The sequence below is a fragment of the Gopherus evgoodei genome, chromosome 1, assembly GCF_007399415.2.
Source record: "Gopherus evgoodei ecotype Sinaloan lineage chromosome 1, rGopEvg1_v1.p, whole genome shotgun sequence".
In the NCBI taxonomy this organism is placed as follows: Eukaryota; Metazoa; Chordata; order Testudines; family Testudinidae; genus Gopherus; species Gopherus evgoodei.
This window is the reverse complement of record NC_044322.1, coordinates 98,667,472-98,683,143: the sequence shown is the minus strand read 5'-3', so window position 1 is coordinate 98,683,143 and position 15,672 is coordinate 98,667,472. Positions and strand designations below refer to the sequence as shown.

Below are 15,672 nucleotides of genomic sequence, written 5' to 3'. Positions count from 1 at the left end.
GCAATATTTAGCTCTTTCTTTTCTGGTTGACCAATCAGGTTCCTTTAAAATATTTACAACTTATTTATGTAAAAGCTTAATTACACTTTTATTTGCTCTTTTTGCACTCTATTTGTCATTTTTGCTTGATATCAAATTAAAAAACCCAACTCAGATGACTGGTAAAGACCCTTACAGAAATCATAATGTACCTAATATAATATTTTCAACTCAAATTGCACAAGTATACTCAATCTCAATACATTTTAAAACTAATTTACTATTTGCATTATATATAAACAACAAAAAGCTTCCATGGTTTTTAAAGTATTTTTGGGTCAAATTTATCAGTTATGTAATGGTGGAGTAAGCTGCATTTTGGCTGAGAAAATGAGGGTACATGGTAAAGTTACATTAAAAGGAGAGCTGTTTTTTTCTTACACCCTATTAACAGCTTTTCCCGCTGCCTTCAGCCTGCCTTTTTGGAGTGCAAGTTATTCATTTTGTACGCCAGGTGGGCCAATTTCTGCCCTTATTTAATTTAGATTTGTATCACTTTATTATCTCCATTTACTGCAGTGGAGCTACTCCAGACTTAAACCAGAGTGAGAGCAAAATTTGGCCTACATAAGTGCAAGATACACTATCTTGCTTCTTGAATCCAGTCTATGATCAAGATCTATTTTATGTCACTTTTAGACTTTCACGGAGGTGGGGTGGGGTGGGTTTGTACCTGAATGTAGTCTCAAGAATCATATGTCATAGCAATTGTACAATGAACTTCCCTTTGAAAAATTACTGAAGCTGCATTATAATAATACTTTGCTTTCATATAGCACTTATCTGCTGATCTCAAAGCCCTTTACAAAGAATGGTGATTTAGTTCAACAATGTCCATATCAGACACAAACAAAGTACAAACACAAATGACATGCGAGGAGGAGGTCTAGTTTTTGGATCAGTGGTGTATATATTGTGTCAGTTATTATTTTTTTATTACCTATGCATAGGCCCGAGTCCTGCTACTATTAAAAAGTTAATGAAAGTTTTGTTGTTGGCTTCAGTGCAAACAGGACCATGCTCATAATATTATTCCAAATAATGTGGGCTAGCAGAATCTTTTTTTCTCCCTGAGGACTACAGGAGTGTCTAAAATACCCTATGCATCTGATGAAGTGGGTATTCACCCACGAAAGCTCATGCTCCAAAACATCTGTTAGACTATAAGGTGCCATAGGATTCTTTGCTGCTTTTATAGATCCAGACTAACACGGCTACCCCTCTGATACTTAAAATACCCTAGAGTCCACCTGTGATCCTAATTCTTACTAACCTCTGTTCTCAAATGCAGGGACAACTATGTCAAAGCATTTTAGTCTCCAAGATATAATAGTCTGATTTCAGCATTTTCTCAAACAAAGCTTACTGTGACTATTGTATCTGTCAAACTGTGATAAATTATGAGAGCTGATTATTGTATTTTAATGCAAACTATTGTTGACTAAGGGCATCAAACTTTGAAACCAATTAACAACAAACTGTGATCCTAGAGGTTGAAGACCAATAATTTATCTGTGAGCAACCTAGCCACTCAAATCCTTTGCATTTATTTTTTCCAGGCTTTCAATTTTGATTAATAACATAACAAAAAAACATGCAAGACTGAACAGTATGAACCAAAGCTATATTTTTGGACCTACTGACATGGAAGTCCTAATTTAATGAAATAAAAAGAAAAGCAGGAGTGGTGTTTCACTATCTGCACATTAGGATTTCTAAAAGCAATATACGGAATATTTCTTATAAGATGGGATGGGAAGAGTTATTATTGTAATTTTAACATCTCTCTAGGACACACAGCATGAGAGCCCTCCTGTGAGACACCTTTGCTTTGGAAAAAATTAAGTAATCAGATTGTTCAGGCTTTTCTTGGCTACACATTTATAATACAGCAATATAAACTCAGTTAAGAAGTTTGCAGGAAACACTGCACACAGCAATCTATTTATTAATTTTTTTGTTATGAAAATGTAGTAGTATTTAAATGTTAAGAATTCGAGCCAGGTCACAAAATAACTTGCCTTTTTTGGATAGATTTTTCTATGCCAAATATATAGAAACATGTAAACTGGTTAGTAAAGAAGCCAATCTATATTTACCAAAGAGTTATAGATGCTTCTAATCTAATTAGAAAGCACCTGTTACAATGAAACTTTCATAAATTGCTGATCCAATCAAGAAACCAGAATTCTGGGGACAAACTGTCATTAAAATAACACTTTTAAAACAAATTAGAGAAGAAATGCTTCCATAAAACAGGATCTTATCTGTAAGGTTCTTGTAATTTGATGCTACTAATATTGTAATTACAGTATATTCCCTCGCCAGTTATACAATTTACAGGTGTACTCTTCTGATAGGGTTTTGACATTAAATTTATATGGGCTCCTGAGGTACAAGCCGTAAACATAAACAAATATTCTGCTGAGTCTGTCATTTGAACGTTTATTATTTATCTGCTTATTTCCCTGAAAACCCCCACCACCACTGGCATTGTGTATACCCAGCAAAATGCATTTGTGAGATATGTAGTGTGTAGGAATCAGAAAAATGTGAAAAATCATGCATGCATGTTCTTTCTATGTTACTTACATTAATCACAGAGGTAAGGGGAACAGAACAAAGAGACACAGAAAGATAACATATGATAGTGACCTGAAATAATCATGCAGGCCGGCACCCAACTATCATAGTGATGAAAATGTTAGTAGATACGGTAGACAGTCGGGCAGACCAGTAACTTTATTCTAATAATACATTATGATTCTAATAGCTTTATTCTGAAGTATAGGCATAAATGAATCACAAATCTGTTATGACCTTCCTAGAATTTCTAATATGCAATCTTTCTTGCACTAGAAATGTGTGCAAACGGGGAAGATATAACTTCCAATGTATTTCCACACATCATAAAGTAAAGGAATTTATTGGGAATATTTATATTCTACCAGTAAAAAGTACAAAGCTGTACAAAATCTTGTGTGCTCAGCTTTACTACAGAAGATTTTTTTACTTATGATTATAATTATTTTGCACTTACATTTTGTACAAACACATTTCAGGCATTTCAGTTTGTGTGCAACTAAACATTGTGGACATCAAAACTTCCCTGGCTTTTTAACAATTTCAGGTTTGGCTGTAACTAAGATAAACATACTTAGATGCAACTTTTTTCTTTTAAAAAGGGGCAAATTGGATTATAGCAAATAACCTTTAAGATAATTAACTGACAATGCTGCAACTAGCATAAAATCTTCCTTCAGGCGACCCCTAATTTAAGTATTACTGGCACAAAGTGGAGACAGATTGTGCATCACCACCGCAATATTTACATAGCAGAAACCCACAGAGCAGGAATGTGAGATTCAATGATGCACTAAATTAGGAACAATCATATTCGAGTGTTAATTTGCTTTCCACTCTATTCAAATCTCAGGTCCAGAAATTGGTACAAATACATAGAAAACGTTCCCACTTTTAATTATTAAGAGCCACATTTGGCAAACAGTTATGCACAAAAGTAACTTTATTCACACGTGTAAGCAGTTGCAGAATCAGACCTCCGTAACTAAAGAAATTTTATCAGATTTTTTTTAAAATAAAGAATTTCAAATCTATTTATTTCTTCCCACAAGTAATACCAAAGCAAGCAGGATATATTTTTTTCTTCCATGCTACACTTATCCTTTGATTGCAAATTATTTTCATATGACAATATCATCATGATTTCTATGAAATCATTTAAGAGTATTTTTAATTCTCTAAGCAGCAAATAATTTTATTTAAAGGATAAAAGCTAAGATAGGCAAGAGAATAAAGAAAGTGTATTTATAAATGCATTTGAGACGTTCCATATTTATTGTGAATAATCTAGCTGTATTCTACTCTGGCATACATTTTGCTAATAAAACCATAAGTTACTGTATGCTTTTTATTGTAAAAACAAACACTCCCCACTACATGCTTCAATTTTTCTCAAATTTAAATATTATTCTAACTGGTATTCTATATGTGGCATAAAAAATATTTACCTTTCCTAATTGCTGATGGTCTTCAAAAGCAGAAATCAGTTCTTGTGCCCACTTTATTTTTTCAGGGCTTGGAGAGAACTGTTCTTGGACAACAGCAATTTGGTTAGGGTGAATCACCTGCTTACCTACAAAGAAGATTAATAACACTAGAATCATGCATCAACAAACAGATGTTCAACAAAATGTTCCAACCACTTGAGGCTCTTAAATGCCTCATAGACTTTATGTTAAATAACTAATTATTTGACTAGATTTCTTGTATTATTAAACTGAACAACAATCTTTTGCTAGATACTACATGAACAAATATAACTAAAACAGAAGTTGTATTTGTTATCATTCAAAAATTACAATTCTTTCTATCCATTTCAATCAATACATCTTCCTTTTGTCATTACAGGTGTAAGTGTGAGACAAATCTTGTCAATAACAATTAAAGTATAATATATCTTTACATTCTAGCTGTATAAATAATAGCATCAGAAACTTACAAGTACTGTTTTACTGAAAAATTAAACAACCTGAAAATATTTAAACAACAAAGCAAGCTACATTTCACTGATAGCTTTTTTAATTCTACAAAAGGATTAGTCCCTAAATTTCCATAATTTGTTTAGGAACTAAAAAATATTTAAAATTCTTCCCTCCCCATAATTATTAATTAGTTATTGCTGGTGCATAATACTTTTCTTTTTGTTATTTGTTATATTAATCAACTTAAAAGGTACTCTCTAGGCTTAGATGGGCATCTTTTTATCCTTTCTTGCATATATACATATAATATAATAAAAAAATTAAATGTTGCCTGTTAATTTTAGTATAGATTTTCACATTTGCTTGCTGAGTCAGGTATTCAGTTTCATACTGTATATGCTTAAATTAAACAATGCCTATATTATTTGTTTTACATTTTTTAAAATAGCATTTTACATTCTTAATTTTTTCCAAATAAATTTTCACATGGTGGTGTGATTTTTTCATGGTTTTTTTATTTAAATTAATTTTAAAATGTTCATTATAAAGAAATCATACTGGAATATCCCTGTTTACTTAAATGTTCATGGAGGAGACTTTAATTTTCCTTTACATCAAATAACAAGAGTTACAAATTAGGGAACTGATCCTGCAAACCCTTAGTCAAATGAATAGTCTTTCCTCACAGAAGTGGTCCCATGTTACTCACATGCACAGAACCACTCAAGATTGGACTCTCTCACATGAGTAAGGGCTTCAGTCAGATTACCTATGTGCATAAAAGACTATTCATGGTCCCAAACCTGTGTCAGGATCTGCTAGTGCAGACCCCCGCACCATCTGGTATCAAACTGATCCAATGGGACTCTGAATGAGTGCTGAGGTCCATGCTAGTGGATCTCAGTGGAGGATCAGGGCACGTGTAAGTAAAAGTTTGTGGTTTGGGGTCCTAACTGTGTTTTTTCCAGGTAGAAAAGCTATTTTTTAAAATTCCCATTTAAACTAAAAGTTGGATACATTGTATAAATAAATTATTTCATGTAATAATTCGTATGTATTACTATGGAAATTAAGCATTCATTTGCAAATGATTTAACAATCAGAAAAAATATTTGCAATCATCAGCAACACAATATAAAATTTAGTTGTACATAAAAATAAATTTGTGAACCAATTTAGCCGAAGACATATTTTATAAACAAGAAAAAATTGTGCAGAATTATCACATTTGTAAAAAGAATTTGCCATAGAAGTTCAATTTGATTTTATTTCTTGTTACACAATCCTTTATTTACAATCCTCAGGGCATCCATATATTCAGATTCTGATATTCCACTCCACTATAGAAAAAAATAATTTAAAATAATAGTTTAAAATTTGAAGATTATTTTGTTGGAAAGAAATTAAGTGAACAGAAAATTTCTTTTGCTAATGTATTTAATTGTAATTGTGTTTAAAGATAATTTTAATGAAATCAAAAGATAGCAATAAGTGAGTAAATTATTATTATTATTATTGGTTTTAATTTGCTTTATTTTTAACAGCTAAACTAGTAATTCTGAAATTGAAGATTGTGTACATAATTCATAGTAATGCCTACAAAGATTAATTTTCAGGAAAAAATATTTCATTATGTATGTAAAACTATAATAAAGGCTTAAATTACAATTAAAAAAATCAAAAGCTCCATATAAATTATTTTTTAAAAGGCAACTGCATTTCTGTATTAAAATTAGGTTTTTAAAATGCATTTATAGTAAAAATCTGCAATTTGTGCCATTGGTGAACAGATTATAGAAGATATAATGCAACATTTGATTTATGGCCTGAGTTGCCTTTTGTCACATCTTATGTATCCAAACAACTGTATAAGAGAGTTTAATGCCATGCAGGAATGGAGCAAATATTTTAAACTGAACTGTTGTTATTGACAAGTTACTGAGAGGGTGCAAAATTGGAAGACATTAAAATTTATGACCATGAAATCCTTTTTACAGTACCACTTGATATATTGTGCTTTAAATCAATACCTGTCAAGTCTTTAGGTAACTGTATGATGGTGTCATTTTTGTCTTCTACAAAAGACTGCAGAAAGAGAGAGGAAAACCTATAGTGTTTCATATTTATATCTAGCTTCTCAGCATGTAGCACTGGAGTAGCTTTAATGACTAAGTCAGCTGTTAAAGCTTTATTCCAAGGTTTACTTATTTTTGGATATAAACATTCCTAAAGCTGACAACCATTTACACAGACAACGCACTGATTTAAAGTCCATATTTTATGGTACTGTAAAACATATGCTGCTGTAAAAGTAAACCTATTTTTTAAATAATCTACAGCGGCTAAATGATGATTGAAAACATTCAGTACATATATGTACATTTATTGCAGAGACAATAGGCTGCTTACAATGTCTAGTTTACAGGAAAACGAGAAGAAAATGTAGATATTATGGTGGCGATGGTCAGATAAGCATTTAAATAAATAGAAAAAAACATTTTTATTGAGTAATTATATATTTCTGAGATATGCACACTATTTAAATTTCAATAAACATATTTTGATTACTTTACATTAAAGTTTACAATTCACTGCAGGACTATGTATATACAACTTTGTTAAGTATTCTGGAATTGCATCAGTTTAGGAAGACAGCAAATTTAACTCTCTGAGTCCCAAATAAGTACTGTATCTATTTTCTGTGTATCTTGCCAATTAATTGATTAATCATTACTTTAGCTGTGTAAAAGATTTAGCTCATTTTAGTTACACCTGTTGTTTTCTATGGCACTAGATGTGAGTAAAACTAGCAGGAATTGACCTAAAAAACTTTAAAATACATGAGAAATAAGTATTCAGAACTTCTGTTAACATAACATTAAGGTTTTATTACTACACTAGAAAGCTGTATGAAATAAGGGAGTCTTTAAGCAAAAACAATCCACAGCCTTTTGCCCAGTGGACGATCATGGTTTATGACTTCACATCTGATTGGCCTATTTATCAGATTATATGCTGGGACATTCTATTTTTTGAGATTTCCTGATTCTAGCCATGGAGAGACACAGGGAAAAGGTAAAGGCTGCGAGTTCATGTTAATAAGCTCAGCCCCTTCTTTAGATCTTTAAATCTAATATAGAAAGGCCAAAGACCCTCCATGGCTGAGTTAGGAATTAACTTCCCTTGACACCCTGAATTGTCAGATGTAGCCTTTCTACTTATGCCATATCTAAGTCTTACAACTTCAGTCACATTTCTGTATTTTTAAATGATATGCAGCTAGTTACTGCCAATTCCACTGTTACCTCTCCAAAACCCCACCATAGTGATGTCAGATGACTTCCTATACACGATCAGTTGGACCCAAATGTCAGCAAGGTCAGTGATGGCAAAATTTTTCTAATTTACACACCTAGATAAAATGGCCCAGTTTTCAAAGATGTTTAGCACCTGCAACTGTAATGGACTTCAACAGGAGCTGCAGATGCTCAAGACCTTTAAAAACCAGGTTATTTTACTGAGGTGCCTAAATGAGAAAATATTGGCCTGTGTGTCTTAGCCATCAGCAGGTGATGAAGTCAAAGAGCCCTGTCATATTCCTATTGACTTGAGCAGGAATAGGATTGGGCCCTGAAAGGGACATAAATAATATTCCACAGCTCTGGCACAGGAACAATTTTGTCTCTGAATCTCGATTCAGATTTTGCAAGTACTGTACCAAGGCTGAACAAAGAATAGGGCAGAATCTGTGCTCAAGAGAGTCCAGAATTACTATTAATTCAGTGAAAGACAGGGTGGGTGAGGCAATATTTTTGATTGGACTAACTTCTGCTGGAGAGAGAGACCAGCTTTTGAGTTTACACAGACCTCTTCTTCAGACATTCTATGCTGTTTTTAAACAGCCAAGTGTGAAACATTTAGACTAACTTTAATTTTTCATTTGATGTTTTTGCTCAGATAATGAAAGTACTTTGAAGTGCCATGTGCCATTACTTTTACTTTGAAAAGTGTCATCTCTTGTCATATCACTACCTCAGGATATATTCTTTCAATAAAGAATAGCTAACACATATGCAACTGTCTTGAGTCTAACTTGAGTCTATAATTTTTGAGAGAAATCATTTAAAGTGTTAGCACTGATTTCTAGAATTCTATAATGTATAGAAAATGGTACATTCTATTGCAAAAGCACCATCTTTTGGTTGCTACGATGTCTCGCTGGTGATAGTGAGTGATGTGGTATACCAATTATTGGATAATCGTCAGTGTCATAGGACTCTGTTGCAAGAAGCCTGTTGGTCTTGCTGTCTGCCAGTACCTGTAGGCGTCACCAGGTGCACAAGCACTTACTGGGAGGGGAGCCAGAATATGGAAAATCAAATCAAAGAAAACAACATGATAATAACTTTCATATATGAATTAGCATATCGGGGGGGATCCACTCTTTCAGCATATAAATAAAAAAATTAAAAAATATTAGCCATTGTTTAAAAATACAAAAAAGTAATAAAAAAATAAATGGTTCATCCCAAAGCACAGTATCACATTTCACTTGAGCTGTCTGTCAGGAAGAATCACATACTGTACATCTTGTACCCAGGCTTCCATTACAAAAATAGTGATATCTTTGACTTGATTTTGGAAAAGCGGCCTATGATTTTGCAGTCTGAATTTTCTTATCTGAAATTTTAAAAGTATAAATAATTGGGGACGCATTTGACAGCACTGACTGATCAACAACTGATCTGTGAACACAAACTAGTTTGCAGTCTAAGTGGTATAAAATGTGCCTATATTTTGTAAAGAAAATGCATAATTTTTGTGGACATTATCACATAACCATACCAGTGAATCCCATTAGGGCACCCTCTCTTGACTGCCTACGGAGCCCATCTTCATCTTGGAAATCAATGTACACAAGGTCTATAGCTTGTAGGCCGAAAGCCTTTGCTGTGACAATAATTTTTTGCCTGGCGTACAGAATATCATGAGTTTCTTTACTACTTGTAGCACCTAAGAAAACAATGAATAGAAAGAAGTTAACTTTGTTTTTTAAATCTTCTCATTTGAAACTTTAACATAAAATAAAATTTCTTTATGTTCTCATTTACATCATTAAAAAAAACAACCCAGAAAATAATTGAGGGATACAAAAGTTAACTGACCAAGTGTTGTAAAGAGATAATTTAAATAGTTTAGTTGGGCAAATAGTAAGCTTATTCAGAAAAAATATTTTCTTCATGCCTTAGTTTCTGAAATTTACGGTATGATTTGGTTCAAATAATACATCCTGAGATTGAAGTCAATGAGAGTGTTGGCTGAAGAACAGCTGCAGGAATCCACCTTCAGTAATCATTTGCTTCTATTACTTATTGTAATGGCACTGAACAGCGTTACACCAAGAGAAGCATTATACAGATGGATATACTGTGTACAAGGAAATGGTTAAAAACTTCACACTGAGAACAGAATTGCACTTTCCTTGGTTGCGATTCTTGTCCCAACCGATGTCCTTAGCCAAATGTTTAAGCTTTAGTACTTGGATTTGAAAATTTGAAAAATTATGGCAGATGACTTTTGAGAGGGGCCAAAATTATTCACAAGATTTCATGAGTCCACCGTCTATCAGATAAAAACATTCTCACATGAATCTTGGTGTGAAAAAATAATAATCTGCTCTCTTTTCCTTATGGTCACTGTTCAGACATAGATGATCAATTTGCATAGAATAATTTGTTGTTAATTGTTACATTAGAATATGTATATACTTCATTTAAGAAATGGATACTTCTGAACTGTAGTTGTTGCCTTTAAGGAGTTGATAGCTGAATCAGATTAAAAAGAGGCTTTTGGCAGATAATGTCGCCATTAAGCAAATAATTTACAAAAGGGATTTTGAAATATTTCTGGCTTTGGCGAAATGGCATTATCAGTGTACCGTAAGTCTATGAGGAGTTATGACTGTTTTGACCTGGGAAGTGTTTATAAGGCATTTATTAAAGCAAAACTTAACAAGGATGTATTGTAAATGATATCAAAATACAATTCACTGTAAATAATGTTAACAGATACATGAAAATTTGACTTGAAAGATGGTTCTTAAGAGACTACACAGATAGTTGTTCATATGAATATTACAGTTTAAAATAAGCTTAGTGATTCAACAGGTTAAATTTTTATTTTAGCTACAGCGTGAAGAGAATAGGAAAAAGCCTGTGTTTTGTAAGTCATCATTTTATCAAGCTCTGAATTTCAAAATGCCAATGACATAATTTACATTAATAAAAATTATGCAGAAAGATGGGAAAATGTACCAATACAAGTAAGTGCAGAATCATGTTTAGAGTTCCTTACTTATTGCAGTCAGGACAAGTGGATAAAATACCACCAGTATTCTCACTACAAATGTCATGCATTAACATTTATAATAAACAAACAGGTCAGAACCTATGCTGGCTCGAAAATCCTCTCCTCCAAAGACTACTGCATCCAAATGAAGGCCAACTTGCGATCCTATGCTTAATGTTTCTTCACAGGCTGCCTTCAAATAAGAACACAACATGAATTCCTACTGGAATGCAGGGATGACAGACATGTTATACCAACTCATCTTATTATTAAAATCTGGAAATCTTTCAGCTAAAATTGCTCCAACTAAACAAAGTACTATCACTATTGTACTGCACAGAATGTCTTAAAATGACTCATAGCAAAATCTAAAACAATACATGTGCATATGAATATATACACTGTAGCTACAGCATGCAATACTGGATTTCCTACCCTTTTTTCCCTTCAAATATGAATGAACTTACCATAATGCCATGGATACTACTGTGATTGGCACTTCAGAAATACATGTAATTACAGTAAACTAAGTACTTATTAAATACTGTCCAAAATAAGCACATGCACTTTACCTCAATAGTTTATGCTTTGGCATGTAATGATTTTGCATCAGAAACAAAGACCAGAATATCTTTTATTAAATAAACAATAGTTGGAGGTTTCAACATGTTGTGGATTCCTTCCTGGAAGAATTCCTTACTGGAGAATTTAAAATCTTCAATACTGTCAAATACAACTAAAAGATAGGTACAGGAAGTCAAAAATGCAACAAGTAGTGCAGAAGTATATGAATGTAAAAACAAGCGCACTTAAAGGTATTATATATAAAGAAATGCATGTCAACATTATTACTATTTTATATAAGATTTTGATATTAATAGTCTTGAAACATATGGTATGCCTAGAGAGACAGATGTAATTACAAATTGTACTACTGGGCATCCATATGGGAGAGCTGGAGGAATAAGAAATTATTACTATTATTATTATTATTATTATACAGTATACTTTAAGCTGCAACTCTACTGCCAACATCAAGAACTACAATATTTATTACGAATTCTACTACATAATATCCCAGTGAAAAAAATCTAAAAAATTTTAAATTTAAAATAAAATCGCTTTCTGGGTACTGACAATGAACATGAATGTTCCAAGATATATTTAAGGTATGCAGTAAGAATAAATATTTTTGCTATATATACACATACAGAGAATAAGGCCTCTCAACAGTTCTTGAAACATCTCAAATATACAAGTCTTGAATTACTCTGAAACTTTTCTCTGAAGCTTTAGAAGAAGAATATTGCATTTTCAGTGAGTGCATTTGATTTTCCATTTCGTGATCATTAGTATCTGTCCCCTGTAGAAACACAAGCTAGATACTGAGACTGGGGGCCATTTGTATTTCATAAGCATCAGGTCAGTCAATATATAAAAAATATTTAGGAAGATTTAGAAACAAGATTTATACAAGGCAGAAAAAAATATAATTTGAACTTAAGTGAACCTGAGAATAAAAAATTCACGTTGTTCAGATGTTGGGTAGTTTAGAACTTCAGCTACACTTCTAAGCACAGAACACACCGATGAACACAAATATGAAAAACTATTATTTGTTCTCAGAGCTATAATATGAAATTTGGAAGTATTTTATAAAGAGGATCCATTATAAAAACACCATAGTACTATTACTGAAATGATGAAAAGATTATTTATAAATACAGGTTATACAAAGTCAACTATGCCAGTTACTAAATAGTCAATTTTACTACAACAATTTGAGCTCGTCAGATCATTTCAAAGCATATCTCCATATTTTAAAACACATTAAATGTAAATATAAAACAAAAATTACTGAATAGAGTTTTATTATATGGTCTGCATGTATTATCTGGAATTGGCATTTCACGGACATATTTTGGGATTTTGTCAAGGCCTTTACATAATAACATGAGAAATAAAAATATAAACTTTTGAGGGGACTGTAATTCCTTTATTTTCACCTCTCTTATTTAGATGAATTTCTTATTTAAAGGACATAAACTATTAACTTATATCTCGGTTGCTGATAGGATAAAATATGAACTCTTTACCACATCAAGGTTCCTTACCTTAAAATTGAGCAACCCCATTGCAGTTTCCACAAAAGGGATTAAATTCATTGGTTCTACAAGTGTTCGGCCTTTTAAGTGATGTAAAAATTTGTCTGAAAACTAAAACCAGAACAATATTATAAGGGACCAGAGAAAAATTCATTTACAAATATCCACATGTACATGGACCTTTTCAGATCTTTCACCTGGCTGCAATGACAAACCAAACAAAACCAGAACTGTAATAAAAAACCCTCAAGCTTTAAACCAGGTCTGTTTTGAGGCCTACAATTCTGAATTGCATCACTACTGTATATGTTGAAGTTTAAAGGTTTAATTGTAAAAATATTTGCTTAACACCTATCGCCCTAATGTAGTTAAATGCAAATCAGCAGGCTCTTAAAAACAATGAAGTATTGATATACCTGACGTCCTGTTTTGTTTCATGTCTAATACTAACATCACTGTAACTGTTCCGCAGCTTTCTAAGTGGCATCCGTATTATTCATTATGGCACCGTTACTCTTTGTTCAGTTGGCTTTTCTTCATAATTTTTAGCTTACCTAGGAAGGCCTTAAAAAGGAAGTTTAATTCTTTGAAGACCAAAGCTTTCCAATTTTTTCCATGAGACCAGTTCACAGCTAGCTCTGAGCTGCCAGTGGGGTAGCCCAAATTCCAAAATCTATCATCTGGAAACATACAAAAGCTCTTGCACAGATTTTTCTCCTTTCAAAAGAAAAAAAACCCTATATTGTAAATCTATTATGTCTCTCTAGATTTAGTAATTTGTGAGGAGATAAACATATCACAGATATGGTGGAAGATATTTTAGTAAATAAAGACAAAAATAACACATGCATCCATTTTAAATTTAAGGAATATGCAACTATTAATGGATATCAAAGGAAAAGGGAATTTTAATCATCTCTCCATTCAGTCTCAGTTGGGTAAATCATATCTAAGAGATTTGCATAAATATAAACCATCAAAGACTTTTCATCTTCAAAGGGGGTTTCAAGACCCTATAAGCTTTGTACTGTAATCATCACAGGTCACAACCCTGCAGGAATAAGGCTGCTATGGCAACATAAAAAACTAATGCTTAAGGCTTAGCATAATATTCTGACTAATAGAAAGGAAACTCATTTTAAAAGCTGGCAGCCTATTTACCAGAAGCTGGATTAGAGGTGTTATTTCCCCTTTTAGCTTCCCCCCCCTTCCCCCTCCCCAAAAGAAAGGAAAATCTAATCACTGAGATCTTTAAAAAGCTTTTGAGCAATTTGCAGTAACTTTACAATTAGGCCAAAATAAATCACAGCTTTTCACGATGAAGAATTCTGCCATCCCCACATTTTTCTGTGCATCATCATCATCATCTTTTCTGTAACTTTTCCCCAGAGAAAAGAAGTCAGCTAAAATATATAGAATTAAGAAAATCACTGCAATTCAAATGCATACGTGTACAGTGTCTTAGGTAGAGAAACAGAAAATAGTAAACTTCATACAGGTCAGGGCATGAACACAGGAAGCAGTGTACTAAAATAATTTCAGCTTTAGTTCTGAAGATCTCTATATGATTTTGATTTTTTCAAATAAAACATATTAATGGATGCTAGGGTTTTATAACTTAGATGAAGGTTTAAATGGAAGAACAGTTTTTAGATTTAAAACATTTTAACAGTCACCTTGTTAGGTTTCTTTAAAAAACAAAACACTCCATTTTAATATATTTTGTTTTGAAGATTAAAAAAAAAAGATTTTTTAATTAAATACTGTTCCCTTCCTCTTTCTTTTTATAATTTGTTATAAGCACCAATACAAAAGGTAACTAGTTGAGAAGTTTCAATTAATTTTTTCAAAAGGAGACGATTAAATGTTTCCGGCCTGGTAAAGTGTTCATTTCAGCGAGGGAGGGAGGGGAAAAAAGGAGAGGGGAAAAAAAAACAACAAAGATTGGGGAGGGGATGAAGTAGCAGGCCTCAGCAATTCTTTCAATTCCAGTGCACACCCAATAGTGTGTTGGGAAGAATGCACACTGTTCAGGATTTGTGGGAGAATTGTCCCATGACAAAGGAGGGAGAGTTACGCTTGTTATAGTCCAATAAGCCATGCCAGTCAAACAAGTACCCATACTAGGGACAAAAGGAAAGCAAGAGATTCTCACACAAAAGAAAACAAGTAAGCCCATCTTTTAGTTGTGCATCAGCCTCCAGGTTTTATGTTTCACATGAAAAAAAAGAGCAGAAAAATAAACAGCAAAAGGCTTTTATTTAAAAAAATTAAACATTTTTAAAAACTTTTATTAAATCCAACAAATTCTGTGTGTTCAGTGATTTATCAAAATGCAACAGAACAAAAGTACAGACAGTAAGACATAAGTTAGTTCTATTTTATTTTCTAATGGGATGATATTAAGTATGAAAATTAGCCATTTGAAAAGTTGGGGGATGGCAGGGACAAAGTCTTCAGATTTCATATCATGTAAAACATATTAGGTGCTAGTGAGGGCCCTGCCATTTTGGAAGCATGAATATTCATAAATGACAAATTATGTCCAACACTTACATGGTTGTAAATCCTGAGAGGTATTCTCTAGTTACTTTAATTAAATGGTGGTGTAAGGGGACATAACCTCCATTGGAAACAGGGGAAACTGAAGGTACACTATTACAAATGGACAAGTA

The 15,672-nt window shown here is 32.7% G+C and overlaps 1 protein-coding gene across 1 annotated transcript in view; it reads right to left on the bottom strand.

Annotated features, from left to right (window-relative positions):
- The window catches only part of CLYBL (citrate lyase beta like), a 249,200-nt gene that overhangs the window by 13,071 nt on the left and 220,457 nt on the right, over positions 1–15,672 (bottom strand). Inside the window, exons 4-7 of the mRNA XM_030568032.1 lie at positions 13,007–13,108; positions 10,992–11,085; positions 9,390–9,557; positions 4,071–4,195 (exon numbers count right to left, since the gene is read on the bottom strand). Coding sequence (XP_030423892.1) covers positions 4,071–4,195; positions 9,390–9,557; positions 10,992–11,085; positions 13,007–13,108 — 489 coding nt within the window. The remainder of the gene's footprint in view (positions 1–4,070; positions 4,196–9,389; positions 9,558–10,991; positions 11,086–13,006; positions 13,109–15,672) is intronic.